Source organism: Panulirus ornatus, chromosome 20 (assembly GCF_036320965.1).
Source record: "Panulirus ornatus isolate Po-2019 chromosome 20, ASM3632096v1, whole genome shotgun sequence".
Classification (NCBI taxonomy): Eukaryota; Metazoa; Arthropoda; class Malacostraca; order Decapoda; family Palinuridae; genus Panulirus; species Panulirus ornatus.
In genome coordinates, this window is record NC_092243.1 from 41773194 (window position 1) to 41788743 (window position 15550).

The window sequence follows — 15550 nt, forward strand, 5'->3', positions numbered from 1 at the left end:
ATGCAGGAGGGTGAAAGGCTTGCAAGGACTATAGTGAATTGGAACAATATGGTATACCGGGGTCGACGTGCTTTCAATGGATTGAACCAGGGCATGTGAAGTGTCTGGGGTAAATGTGCTCTTATTCACATTTACTCTCAGCTTTCTTCTTTCACACACTTTACCAAACTCAGTCACCAGCTTCTGCAGTTTCTCACCAGAATCAGCCACCAGTGCTGTATCATCAGCGAACAACAACTGACTCACTTCCCAAGCTCTCTCATCCACAACAGACTGCATACTTGCCCCTCTTTCCAAAACTCTTGCATTCCCCTCCCTAACAACCCCATCCATAAACAAATTAAATGACCATGGAGACATCACGCACCCCTGCCGTAAACCAACATTCACTGAGAACCAATCACTTTCCTCTCTACCTACACGTAAACATGCCTTACATCCTTGATAAAAACTTTTCACTGCTTTTAACAACTTTCTTCCCACACCATTTATTCTTAATACCTTCCACAGAGCATCTCTATCAACATTATCATATGCCTTCTCCAGATCCATAAATGCTACATACAAATCCATTTGCTTTTCTAAGTATTTCTCACATACATTCTTCAAAGGAAACACCTGATCCACACATCCTCTACCACATCCACCCCAATATGATGCTCTGTACATGCCTTCACCCTCTTCCTACATATATATAGGAAGAGAGGAAAGTGATTGGTTCTCAGTGAATGTTGGTGTGCAGCAAGGGTAAAATTATTTAATGTACGTATGACTCATGGTGAGGTGCCTGAGGATTGGCAGAATGCTTGCATAGTGCCATTGTACAAAGGCAAAAGGGATAAAGGTGAGTGCTCAAATTACAGAGGTATAAGTTTGTTGAGCATTCCTGTGAAATTATATGGGAGGGTATTGATTGAGAGGGTGAAGGCATGTACAGAGCATCAGGTTGGGGAAGAGCACTGTGGTTTCAGAAGTGGTAGAGGATGTGTGGATCAGGTGTTTGCTTTGAAGAATGTATGTGAGAACTACTTGGAAAAGCAAATGGATTTGTATGTAGCATTTATGGATCTGGAGAAGGCACATGACAGAGTTGATAGAGATGCTCTGTGGAAGGTATTAAGAATATATGGTGTGGGAGGCAAGTTGTTAGAAGCAGTGAAAAGTTTTTATCGAAGATGTAAGGCATGTGTACGTGTAGGAAGAGAGGAAAGTGATTGGTTCTCAGTGAATGCAGGTTTGCTGCAGGGGTGTGTGATGTCTCCATGGTTGTTTAATTTGTTTATGGATGGGGTTGTTAGGGAGGCTAATGCAAGAGTCTGTTGTGGATGAGAGAGCTTGGGAAGTGTCTCTTGTTGTTCGCTGATGATACAGCGCTGGTGGCTGATTCGTTTGAGAAACTGCAGAAGCTGGTGACTGAGTTTGGTAAAGTGTGTGAAAGAAGAAAGCTGAGAGTAACTGTGAATAAGAGCAAGGTTATTAGATACATTTGTCTTGAGGGACAAGTCAATTGGGAGGTAAGTTTGAATGGAGAAAAACTGGAGGAAGTGAAGTGTTTTAGATTTCTGGGAGTGGATATGGCAGCGGATGGAACCATGGAAGCGGAAGTGAATCATAGGGTGGGGGAGGGGCGAAAGTTCTGGGAGTGTTGAAGAATGTGTGGGAGTCAAGAACGTTATCTTGGAAAGCAAAAATGGGTATGTTTGGAGGAATAGTGGTTCCAAAAATGATATATGGTTGTGAGGCGTGGGCTATGGATAGAGTTGTGCGCAGGAGGGTGGATGTGCTGGAAATGAGATGTTTGAGGACAATATGTGCTGTGAAGTGATTTGATTGAGTAAGTAATGAAAGGGTAAGGGAGATGTGTGGTAATGAAAAGATTGTGGTTGAGAGATCAGAAGATGGTGTTTTGAAACGGTTTGGTCCCTTGGAGAGAATGAGTGAGGAAAGATTAACAGAGGATATATATGTCAGAGGTGGAGGGAACGAGGAGAAGTGGGAGACCAAATTGGAGGTGGAAAGATGGAATGAAAAAGATTTTGAGTGATCGGGGCCTGAACATGCAGGAGGATGAAAGGTGTGGAAGGAATAGAGTGAACTGGAACGTTGTGGTATACCGCATTTGAAGTGCTGTCAATTAATTGAACCATGGCATGTGAAGTATCTGGGGTAAACCATGGAAAGTTCTGTGGGGCCTGGATGTGGAAAGGGATCTGTGGTTTCAGTGTATTATACATGACAGCGAGAGACCGAGTGTGAACAAATATGGCCTTTTCCTAGTGCTACCTCGCGCACATGTGGGGGGGGGGGGGTTGTCATTTCATGTGTGGTGGTGTGGCGACAGGTGCTCCCAAAACACTTGCTTCATATGATCTTTCTTCTCATGCCCAGGTGTATAGGCACCAATAATCACCCATATTTCTCCATCAACTTTCAGTTTTACCAATATCAATCTAGAATTTACTTTCTTACACTCTATCACATACTCACACAACTCCTGCTTTAGGAGTAGTGCTATTCCTTCTTTAACTCTTGTCCTCTCGTCAACCCCTGACTTTACTCCAAAGACATTCCCAAACCACTCTTCCCCGTTACCCTGGAGCTTTGTTTCACTCAGAGCCAAAACATCCATGTTACTTTCCTCAAACAAACTACCTATCCCTTTTTCTCATCTTGGTTACATCTACACACATTTAGACACCCCAATCAGAGTCTTCGAGGAAGATGAGCACTGCCCGCATGACTCCTGTTTTCACTTTTAGAAAGTCAAAATACAAGGAGGGGAGGGTTTCAGAGAGGGGCTACTGGAGGGATGTCTGATCATTATTTTGTGGAGTAGAAGGTGAAGATATGTAGTGGTTTTCAGAAAAGAAGAGAGATTATTGGTAGGAAGATAGTGGGGAGAGTAAGTGAGCTTCGAAAGGAGAATTGTGTGAGGAAGTACAGGAGAGATCAAGTGCAGAATGGAAAAAGGTGAGAGTAAATGGCGCAAGGGGAGTGGTGGAGAATGGGATGTATTTAGGGAAGCAGTGATGGCTTTTGCAAATGATGCCTGTGGCATGAGAAAGGTGGCAGGTGGGCACATTAGAAAGGATAGTGAGTGGTGGGATGAAGAAGTAAGATTGTTATTGAAAGAGAAGAGAGAGGCATTTGGACAATTTTTGCAGGGAGATAGTGCGAATGACTGGGAGATATATAAAAGAAAGAGGCAAGAGGTCAAGAGAAAGGTGCAGATGGTGAAAAAGAGGGCAAATATGAGGGGTGAGAGAGTATCATCAAATTTTAGGGAGAATGAAGAGATGTTTTGGAAGGAGGTAAATAAAGTGCATAAGAGAAGAGAACAAATGGGAACATCGGTGAAGGGGGCAAATGGGGAGGTAATAACAAGTAGTGGTGAAGTGAGAGGGAGGTGGAGTGAGTATTTTGAAGGTTTGTTGAATGTGTTTGATGATAGAGTGGGAGATATAGGGTGTTTTGGTTGAGGTGGTGTGTGCGAAGTCAGACGGTCAGGGAGAATTATTTGGTAAACAGAGAAGAGGTAGTGAAAGCATTGCTGAAGATGAAAGCCAGCAAGGCAGCAGGTTTGGATGGTATTGCTCTGGAATTTATTGAAAAGGATGTGACTGTATTGTTGACTGGTTGGTGAGGATATTCAATATATGTATGGTTCATGGTGAAGTGGCTGAGGATTGGATTAATGCCTGCATATTGCCATTGTACAAAGCAAATGGGATAAAGGTGAATGTTTAGATTACAGAGGTATAAGTTTCTTTAGTATTCCTGGGAAATTATATGGGATGGTACTGATTGAGAGGCTACAGGCATGTACAGAGCAACAGATTTGGGAAGAGCAGTGTGGTTTCAGAAGTGGTAGAGGATGTGTGGATCAGGTGTTTGCTTTGAAGAATGTATGTGGGAAACACTTAGAAAAGCAGATGGATTTGTATGTAGCATTTATGGATCTGGTGAAGGCATATGGTCAAGTTGATAGAGATGCTCTGTGGAAGGTATTAAGAGTATATGGTGTGGGAGGTAAGTTGCTAGATGCAGTGAATAACTTTTATCGAGGATGTAAGGCATGTATACGAGTAGGAAGAGAGGAAAGGGATTGGTTCCCTGTGAATGTCGGTTTGTGGCAAGGGTGTGTGATGTCTCCATGGTTGTTTAATTTGTTTATGGATAGGGTTGATAGGGAGGTGAATAGAAGAGTTTTGGAGAGAGGGGCAAGTATGCAGTCTGTTGTGGATGAGAGGGCTTGGGAAGTTAGTCAGTTGTTGTTCGCTGATGATATAGCGATGGTGGCTGATTTGGATGAGAAACTGTAGAAGTTGGTGATTGATTTTGGTAAAGTGTGTGAAAGAAGAAAGCTTAGAGTGAATGTGAATAAGAGCAAGGTTATTAAGTTCAGTAGGGTTGAGGGACATGTCAATTGGGAGCTAAGTTTGAATGGAGAAAAACTGGAGAAAGTGAAGTGTTTTAGATATGTGGTAGTGGACTGGCAGTAGATGGAACCATGGAAGCGGAAGTTAGTCACAGGATGGGGAGGGGGCAAAGGCTCTCGCAGCATTGAAGAATGTGTGAAAGGCAAGAATGGCATCTCAAAAAGCAAAAATGTGTATGTTTGAAGGAATAGTGGTTCCAACAATGTTATATAGTTGTGAGGCGTGAGCGATAGATAGGTTTGTGCGGAGGAGGGTGGATGTGTTGGAAATGAGATGTTTGAGGACAATATGTTGTGTGAGGTGGTTTGATCGAGTAAGTAATGAAAGGGTAAGAGAAATGTGTGGTAATAAAAAGAGTGTGGTTTAGAGAGCAGAAGAGGGTGTATTGAAATGGCTTGGTCACATGGAGAGAATGAGTGAGGAAAGATTGACAAAGATGATGTATATGTCAGAGGTGGAGGGAATGAGGAGAATTGTGAGACCAAATTGGAGGTGAAAGGATGGAGTGAGAAAGATTCTGAGCAATCGCAGCCTGACCATAGAGGAGGGTGAAAGGTGCGCAAGAAATAGAGTGAATTGGAATGATTTGGTATTCTGGGGTTGACGTTCTGTCAGTGGATTGAACCAGGGAATGTGAAGTTTCTGATGTAAACCATGGACATTTTTTGGGGGCCTGGATGTGGAAAGGGAGCTGTGGTTTCAGTGCATTACACATGACAGCTAGAGACTGAATGTGAACGAATGTGGCCTTTGTAGTCTTTTCCTAGCCCTATGTCATGGGTGTGCATGGGTAGGGAGTGCTGTTTCATGTGTGGCAGTGTGTCTACAGGAATGGATGAAGGCAGCATGTATGAATACATACATGTGTATATATGTATATGTCTGTGTATGTATATGTATGTATACGTTGAAATGTATAGGTATGTATATGTGTGTGTGTGTTGCGTTTATGTATATATATTTGGATGTGGGTGGGTTGGGCCATTCTTTTGTCTGTTTCTTTGCGCTACCTTGCTAACATGGGAGACAGTGACTAAGTATGATGAATAAATGAATAGATACAATGAATTAATTAGACAGAAATATATGTAAGCCCAACCAGGAAGCTAGAACAATTATTTGATATCCCAGAAGAGATAAGAGACACTTATGGAACAACAGATACACATAAAAGAAAACTTGACACGTGCTTGAAAACAGTTCCAGATGAACCCAGAATAAATGATTATGTAATTCAGGAGGCAATAGAGACTAATATTTTTTATTGAGTGCTACATGCTACCCCTTCCCCATGTGCAAAATCTCATTGTAGGTACTGGTAGGTAAGTAGATACTCTGTCCCCCTCTCTTTCTTTTTTCTTTTTATGTGTTTTTTGTTCTTTTGTATTGTGCCTCATGACAAACATTCCTTTGAACTCATTTTTAGCACCTCTTGGTTATGTATCTGAATACCAGAGGTATTCCTCAGTGGCCATTCTCTAATGTATTGCTTGTATCTACTGATTCTCTTTATTCTTTTTATATATAGACTTGCATTTAGTGAGTCCATTGCTTCAAGAAGCTTTTTGACATGCTCCCCTTCCATGGCTTCCCTTTCATCTTCGTTCTGATACCTTTCTTCCAACAGTAAGATTATCACTGACTGATACCTAATTACGTTACTCTGCAGAGCCTCTTTCAGTTGAAGAATGGCCCACCTGTCAGGTGTCCCATTTAGATGTGCATTCTTATCTTTTATGTTGCGTAGAATTTGCATTTTTATTACTGCCTATTGATCCTGAATGATATATAGTCTCTTACAACATCCATCCTGTTTTGCACACTTCTCTGATTATCTTGTCTCTGACTGAGAGCACTTCTTTGTGGCTTCATTCAGTATCTGTATTTACTTTTCTGATTCAGTCTTCAGTCTTTTCTTCCACCACGGTCACCTTGGCTTTGCAACTTTCCTCAGCCCCAGAATCATCTGTATCCTGTCCTTCTTTCCCTTCGTTGTTCATTGTTCTTTGAATGCTTGGCATGCTGCTCTCTCTAAGAGACTCCAAATGTATGGGTATACATGATAAAAAGTAATCTCCAGTTTCTTTACTTAGCCATCATGCTCCAGCACAGTTTTTCAGTTTGTCTCTCTAATGTGTTGTGTTGGTGTATTCTCAGCATGATTTTTCTTGTCATAGTCATCCATAATAGTGGATCCTCCAGCTGTCACATTCCCCTCTCCTGACTGGCATCTTTATCCTCACTTAGAAAGCCCAGAAAATTCCTTACTTTTGGATCCTCACAGATGTCCTGGCAGTATGTTATCTTAATATCCCTCCCAAAATTCACATGTTGTTTCTTCATTGCTTGTCTCTGAAATATCCCCAACAGTTTGCATTTCAACATCCTTGATGATTAGGTCCTAAATATAAAAACAGTCTGTCTGGGTCTGGAAGTTAACTACAAAGTTTGACTCAGGCTGTGTATAGTTAGTTAGACTGTGGAAGTTATACTATAAGGCCTAGCTTAGGTTGTGTGGTATTAACATATGAAGGACATTCTAACCCCACACACCTAAGCTAGGCTTTATATTGTAAAATTCAGAGAGCATAACCCAACACAGCCAAGAATAGGCTTTGTAGTCCAACTTAAGACAGCCTACCTCTATATTTAGGACCAAACCATCATGGTTGTTGAATGGGAAATTGTAGGGGATATTTCTGAGAGAAGCAGTGAGGAAATAAGATGCTGATGTCAGACTAAAGGGTCTATATTTGGTTGTGTAGGATTAAGATATGAAACCTAGCCTAGTAATTTTTCAAGTGTAATATTTTGTTAACATCTTTTTATATACTCCATTGTTTTTTAAAACCATCTTTCAACTACCTCACTAGACATGGAGCTATAGTGTCTTCTTTTGTGAAAACACCTGAATTTGTTATTCAGTTCCTCATAGGCCCATACAACATCCTCGACAAATTATCCCTCTGAATCCCATTGCTCTCTAACTGAAAGTTTTTTATGAAGAGTTCATGGAAAACATTGGATTTTCTCCTGCCTTGTCCACATTATTTTTTTCAAATTTTCTTCAATCCTCATTTCTTATCCTGCTATACTTGTTCCTTTCTCTCTTATAGCTAGCAACTGCTGTTTGCCTGGAGTGTTGCTTATATCCTCGCCACTTACATATCTCAAAGCTCCTCTGCTTATTGAAGTCTTTTAATCTATTTATCCCACTTAACATTCTCTATGTATTTAAGATTAGAGGTACCCATGTTCCTACTCCTGTTATCTCTAAAGTAAGTTTCCCTGTTGATAAGATTGTTACTGCTGTTACCACCCCCCCTGTCATTGTTTTGTGAACAAGCATATGCCAGTCTCATATGTTTTATGGTTGTTGAAGAGTATGAATCCTGATGAATGCCCCTCATTACAACCATATTTTATCCCCTCAGTGAGCATGTTCTCTCTCAGATACTTATAGGCTGAGCATAGGGTCTGCCTAGAGTGGAGAATGTTTTTTCATCCTCCAGAACTTATATTTATCATGAATATTGCCACTATTGGTATTTGTCTTGATGTAACTTCATATATTTATTATGATTTTGAGTTTGAGTCATATACACATGTAAATCTTGTATTTATGTAGTTGTAGTCTGCATGTGTCACCTGTTCATATGAGCCTATCTCCTTTGGTCTGAGCCAAAGGGTGTTAGCTTACATAATGTCATGGGTACTTATTTATTGAATGTGGTTGTTTAATTTGTTTATGGATAGGGTTGTTAGGGAGGAGAATGCAAGGGTTTTGGAGAGAGTGGCAAGTATGCAGTCTGTTGTGGATGAGAGGGCATAGGAAATGAGTCAGTTGTTATTTGCTGATGATACAGCGCTGGTGGCTGATTTGGGTGAGAAACTGCAGAAGTTGGTGACTGAGTTGGTAAAGTGTGTGAAAGAAGAAAGCTGAGAGTTAATGTGAATAAGAGCAAGGTTATTAGGTTCAGTAGGGTTGAGGGACAAGTTAATTGGGAGGTAAGTTTGAATGGAGAAAAACTGGAGGAAGTGAAGTGTTTAAGATATCTGGGAGTGGATTTAGCAGCGGATGGAACCATGGAAGCGGAAGTGAGTCACAGGGTGGGGGAGGGGGCGAAGGTTCTGGGGGTGTTGAAGAATGTGTGGAAGGTGAAAACATTATCTTAGAGAGCAAAAATGGGTATGTTTGAAGGAATAGTGGTTCCAACAATATTATATGGTTGTGCAGAGGAGGGTGGATGTGTTGGAAATGAAATGTTTGAGGACAATATGAGGTGTGAGGTGGTTTGATCAAGTAAGTAATGAAAGGGTAAGAGAGATGTTTGGTAATAAAAAGAGTTTGGTTGAGAGAGCAGAAGAGGGTATATTGAAATGGTTTGGTCACATGAAGAAAGATTGACAAAGAGGATATATGGGTCAGAGGTGGAGGGAACAAGGAGAAGTGGGAGACCAAATTGGAGGAGGAAAGGATGGAGTGAAAAAGATTTTGAGTGATCGGGTCCTGAACATACAGGAGGGTGAAAGGCGTGCAAGGAATAGAGTGAATTGGAACGATGTGGTATACTGGGGTTGACTTGCTGTCACTGGATTGAACCAGGGCATGTGAAGTGTCTGGGGTAACTATGGAAAGTTTTGTGGGGCCTAGATGTGGAAAGGGAGCTGTTGTTTCGGTACATTACGTATGACAGCTAGAGACTGATTGTGAACGAAAGTGGCCTTTGTTATCTTTCCCTAGCACTACCTCGCGCACGTGCGGGGAGATGGGAGTACCATTTCATGTGTGGCAGGTTGGCGATGGGAATGGATGAAGGCAGCCAATATGAATATGTACATGTGCATTTATGTATATGTCATTTTATGTATAAATATGTATACGTTGAAATGTGTATGTGTGTGTGTGGGCGTTTATGTTTATGCATGTGCATGTGGGTGGAGTGGGCCATTCTTTCTTCTATTTCCTTGTGCTACCTCACTAACGTGGGAGACAGCAACTAAGTATAATAAATAGATAATATGTATATTTGTGTATATGTATTATTTATTTATATTTCTTATTCATTTATTATACTTTGTCGCTGTCTCCTGCCTTAGCAAGGTAGCGCAAGGAAACAGATGAAAGAATGACCCACCCCACCCACATACACCTGTTTATACATACACGTCCACACATGCACATATACATACCTATACATTTCAACGTATACATATATATACATACACAGACATATACATACCTATACATTTCAACGTATACATATATATACATACACAGACATATACATATATACACATGTACATAATTCATACTTGCTGCCTTTATTGATTCCTGTCGCCACCCCGCCACACATGAAATGACAACCCTCTCCCTCGCACGCATGCAAGGTAGCACTAGGAAAAGACAACAAAGGCCACATTCTTTCACATTCTAGCTGTCATGTGTAATGCACCAAAACCATAGCTCCCTTTACACATCTAGACCCCACAAAACTTTTCATGATTTACCACAGACGCTTCACATGCCCTGGTTCAATCCATTGATAGCATGTCGACCCCGGTATACCACATCGTTCCAATTCACTCTATTCCTTGCACGCCTTTCACCTCCTGCATGTTCAGGCCTCGATCGCTCAAAACCTTTTTCACTCCATCCTTCCACCTCCCATTTGGTCTCCCACTTCTCTTTGTTCCCTCCACCTCTGACACATATATCCTCTTTGTCAATCTTTCCTCACCCATTCTTTCCATGTGACCATACCATTTCAAAATACCCTCTTCTGCTCTCTCAACTACACTCTTTTTATTACCACACATCTCTCTTACCCTTTCATTACTTACTTGATCAAACCACCTCACACCACATATTGTCCTCAAACATCTCACTTCCAACAAAACCATCCTCCTCCGCAAAACCCTATCTATATAGCCCACGCTTCGCAACCATACAACATTGTCAAAACCACTATTTCTTCAAACATACCCATTTTTGGCTTCCAAGATAATGCTCTCGCCTTCCATGCATTTTTCAATGCTCCCAGAACTTTCACCCCCTCCCTCACCCTGTGACTCACTTCCGCTTCCATGGTTCCATCCGCTGCCAAATCCACTCCCAGATATCTAAAACACTTCACTTTCTCCAGTTTTTCTCCATTCAAACTTACCTCCCAATTAACTTGTCCCTAAACCCTGCTGTACCTAATAAACTTGCTCTTATTCACATTTACACTCAGCATTCTTCTTTCACACACTTTACCAAACTCAGTCACCAGCTTCTGCAGTTTCTCACCTGAATCAGCTTCCAGCACTGTATCATCAGCAAACAACAACTGACTCCCTTCCCAAGCAAAAGACTGCATACTTGCCCCTCTTTCCAAAACTCTTGCATTTACCTCCCTAACAACCCCATCCATAAACAAATTAAACAACCATGGAGACATCACGCACCCCTGCTGCAAACCGACATTCACTTAGAACCAATCACTTCCTCTCTTCCTACTTGTACACATGCCTTACATCCTCGATAAAAACTTTTCAATGCTTCTAGCAACTTGCCTACCACACCATATACTCTTAATACCTTCCACAGAGCATCTCAATCAACTCTATCATATGCCCTTTCCAGATCCATAAATGCTATATACACATTCATTTGTTTTTCTAAGTATTTCTCACATACATTCTTCAAAGCAAACACCTGATTCACACATCCTCTACCACTTCTGAGACCACACTGCTCTTCCCCAATCTGATGTTCTTTCTGTACCTCTGTAATTTGAACACTTACCTTTATCCCCTTTCCCATTTTACAATGGCACTGTGCATGCATTCCGCCAATCCTCAGGCACTTCACCATGAGCCATACATACATTAAATAACCATACCAACCAGTCAACAACACAGTCACCCTCTTCTTTGATAAATTCCTCAGCAGTACCATCCAAACCCATCTCCTTGCTGGCTTTCATCTTCCGCAAAGCTTTTATTACCTCTTCTCTGTTTACCAAATCTTTCTCAATGACCCTCTCACTTCACACACCTCCTTGACCAAAACACCCAATATCTGCCACTCTATCATCTAACACATTCAACACACTTCAAAATACTCACTCCATCTCCTCTCATCACCACTACTTGTTATTACCCCCCCCCCCCCCCTTAGCCCCCTTCACCAATGTTCCCATTTGTTCTCATGTCTTACCCACTTTATTTACTTCCTTCCAAAACATCTTTTTATTCTCCCTAAAATTTAATGATACTTTCTTATCCCAGCTCTCATTTGCACTCTCTTTCACCTCTTAATCTATCACATACTCCCACAACTCCTGTTTCAGGAGTGGTGCTACTCCTTCCTTTGCTCTTGTCCTCTCACCATCCCCTGACTTTACTCCCAAAACATTCCCAAACCACTCTTCCCCTTTACCCTTGAGCTTTGTTTCACTCAGAGCCAAAACATCCAGGTTCCTCTCCTCAAACATACTTCCTATCTCTCCTTTTTTCTCATCTTGGTTACATCCACACACATTTAGACACCCCAATATGAGCCTTCGAGGAGGATGAGCACTCCCCACGTGACTCCTTCTTCTGTTTCCCCTTTTAGAAAGTTAAAGTACGAATGTGTTATAATATAATAAAAATATTTATATATATATATATATATATATATATGTATTTTGTTTCAGCTTATGAGAGAGTATAAAGAGGGGGTGAAGTTTGCAGTGTTGGTCAGGCAGAAGTACCTACGAGCATGCCAAGCTCTCATCATCCACCTTTCCCCCAAGTTGCGAGATAACTTGGAATTAAGACAAAACCAAGCCATAGAAGAACTTGATGCAAATATTAAGAGATTATTAGAAGTATGTATAGCTTATTTTCTTTCAGATTGAAATACAGGCTGTTAAAGTAGTGTGATACAAGACAAGAAAGGATAGTTATGTGTTATCTGGATACATGTAAGCAATGAGAGTAGTATGATACATTGCAAAAAAGATTATTTTTGCAGTTTCTGGATGTACATGCTTTAATTCATTATTACATATGAATGCACATGAAGGTTCTAGAAGCATTGAGGAATGTGTGGAAAGAGATGTTGTTATATGGGAGGTTGAAAATTGGTATTTTTGAAGGTATAGTAGTCCCAATGATGTATGGATGCAAGACACACATTATGAATAAGGATGTGTGGTGGAGGGAAGATAAGTTAGAAATGAAATGTCTGAGGACAGTATGTGGTGTGAGGTGGTTTGGCTGAGTAAGTAATATAAGAGTAAGAGGGAGATGCAATTACCTATTTGTACTAATAGGGAGGGAGTTTTAGATTCATAGGACTCCATCTCTTGAACACTACTTCCATACAGCCTTTTAGATTTGAGTATGCTGACTGCATTAACCATGTCCACAGTCAGTCTGTTCCATTTATCCACCACTTCCTAACTATGAAAGTATTTCTTTCCACCTTATTTACACATTTCTTGATTTCATGTTATGTTGTTTGGTTTCCCTATCCCTACATCTCTTAAAGAACTGTCCACTGTCCACCTCGTCAAACTCTTCTAAAAATTTGAAGTTTGTGATCGGGTCACCCCTCTGCCTTCTCTTTTCAAGGTGGGTAAATTTCAAAGCCTCCAGCCTTTCCCTGTAGCTTATCACTCTAATTCTGTTACCATCTTTGTTTTCTTCCCTTGAATCTTCTCTATGAACTCTGTGTGCTTCTTTAGGTGTGGTTACCAAATATTAGAAACATATTCTGTTTTCGGCCTTTTGTAGGTTATGAATAGCTGGCTAGACATCTTCTTATCCATACATGGATGAAAGTTATTCTGATATTTGCCTGTAGACAGTTTGTCTACAAGTTAGGGACAGTGTCTGTTCACAGGTCTTTCTCACACAGAATCCTGAATCTGAGTTCCTTCTGAATGATATTCATATTGAGGCTGTTTTTTACTTTGTCCCATCCTCATTGATATATGTTTAGTTGGCCTAAAATTTCATCAACCACATTTCAGATCAAGTTTGGAGTCAGTTTACATTCCCTTTTAAGCTTATGCATTTGTCCCTGCTTTTTACTTCCCCCATGACCTTTGCATCATCTGCAAACACATTCATGCAAGACTCCATACTGTCAAGCAAGTCATTAATATAGATCAAGAAGAATAATGGTCCAAGAACCAAACCCTGTGGTGCTCTGCTGGTCATCTCAGTGCATTTATAAATGGCCCCTGCAATATGCATCCTTTGTTCACTTCCTCTTAGATAATCTTTTATCCATTGTATGAGTTTCCCCCATAATTTTGATTGGTGATTCAGTCCCTTGATCAGCCTTTTATGTGGTACAGTGTCAGATATATTCTGTCAGTCCAGATACAGACAGTCCATCCAGCTTCCCTTTTTGTCCAGGACTGAGCTCACTCTCACATAAACTTTAAGAAGTTAGTTGCACACGACCTCCTCTCCCTGAAACCATGCTGTCTCACAGGGATTTTCTCCTCTGTAGAAAGTCATACATTTGCCTTTTAAAAATCTTTTCCAGAACATTACACTTGATAGTGAGACTTGTCTGTAGTTTAACACCTGTTCCTGGCCTTGCTTTTATGTATAGGTATGATGTTTCCCCTTGGCACTATTCCTCCCTCCAGTGACATCTTGAACAATTATTCAAGTGGTTTATTTAGCATATCTGCACACATCTTTTAGTATTCTATTAACATCTTTTTTAGGTATCGTAGTGATTTCCAAAACCTCCTCGCAATTCCATCCAACTGGTGATGGGGCTATAGTGTCTTCCTCTGAAAATACGTGAACTTGTTCTTCAGTCCCTCATACGGCTACTTCATCCTCTGCAATTTTTCCCTCTGAATCCCTTAGGCTGAGTGTTCACTATACCTTTGCCACTGCCATTCGTGTGGCTTCTTTGTTTTATGAGAGCTTTTGTTATACTGATCTTTTCCTATCTTGCCTTTCCCTTTATATTAGATGCAGTGTAATGATGCACCAGTACTGTACATTTTATGTCAGTTATAGCAACACCTCTTCCAACTCAAACTGTACTTCATGTACATGCATATCAGACTTTCTCGCTTGTCTGTTTATCTTTCTCTTCAAACCTAGATACATGATATTTTGTTACTCTGCCTATGCCATATGTATGAGCTGTTGGACTTTGTGAGTACAATTTGTGTTTTACGGGGAGGGAGTTTTACACTCATGTTGTCCTGTCTTCTTAACCTTGTTTATGTGAACCATGTTTTAATTCCTATGTATTCCCATGGTAGTGAAAGCTTTGCGGAAGGTGAAAGCCAACAAGGCAGCGGGTTTGTATGGTATTGCAGTGGAATTTATTTAAAAAGGGGGTGATTGTGCTGTTGACTGGTTGGTAAGGTTATTCAATTTATGTATGGTTCATGGTGGAGTGCCTGAGGATTGGCGGAATGCATGCATAGTGCCATTGTACAAAGGCAAAGGGGATGAAGGTGTGTTCAAATTACAGAGGTATAAGTTTGTTGAGTATTCCTGGGGAATCATATGGGAGGGTATTGATTGAGAGGGTAAAGGCATGTAGAGAGCATCAGATTGGGGAAGAGCAGTGTGGTTTCAGAAGTGGTAGAGAATGTGTGGATCAGGTGTTTGCTTTGAAGAATGTATGTGAGAAATACTTAAAAAACAGATGGATTTGTATGTAGCATTTATGAATCTGGAGAAGGCATATGATAGAGTTGATAGAGATGCGTTGTGGAAGGTATTAAGAATTTATGGTGTGAGAGGTCAGTTGCTAGAAGCTGTGAAAAGTTTTTATCAAGGATGTAAGGCATGTGTACGAATAGGAAGAGAGGAAAGTGATCGATCCTCATTGAATGTCAGTTTGCGGCAGGGGTGCATGATGTCTCCATTGTTGTTTAATTTGTTTATGGATGGGGTTGTTAGGGAGGTGAATGCAAGAGATTTTGAGAGAGGGGCAAGTATACAGTCTGTTGTGGGTGAGAGGGCTTGGGAAGGGAGTCAGTTGTTGTTCTCTGATGATACAGCACCGGTGGCTGATTTGGGTTAGAACTTACATAAGTTGGTGACTGAGTTTGGTAAAGTGTGTGAAAGAAGAGAGCCAAGAGTAAGTG

At 40.9% G+C, this 15550-nt stretch overlaps 1 protein-coding gene across 1 annotated transcript in view; it reads left to right on the top strand.

Annotated features, from left to right (window-relative positions):
* Mekk1 (mitogen-activated protein kinase kinase kinase 4) overlaps window positions 1–15550 on the top strand; it is a 1037736-nt gene that overhangs the window by 292140 nt on the left and 730046 nt on the right. Inside the window, exon 10 of the mRNA XM_071674802.1 lies at window positions 12125–12298. Coding sequence (XP_071530903.1) covers window positions 12125–12298 — 174 coding nt within the window. The remainder of the gene's footprint in view (window positions 1–12124; window positions 12299–15550) is intronic.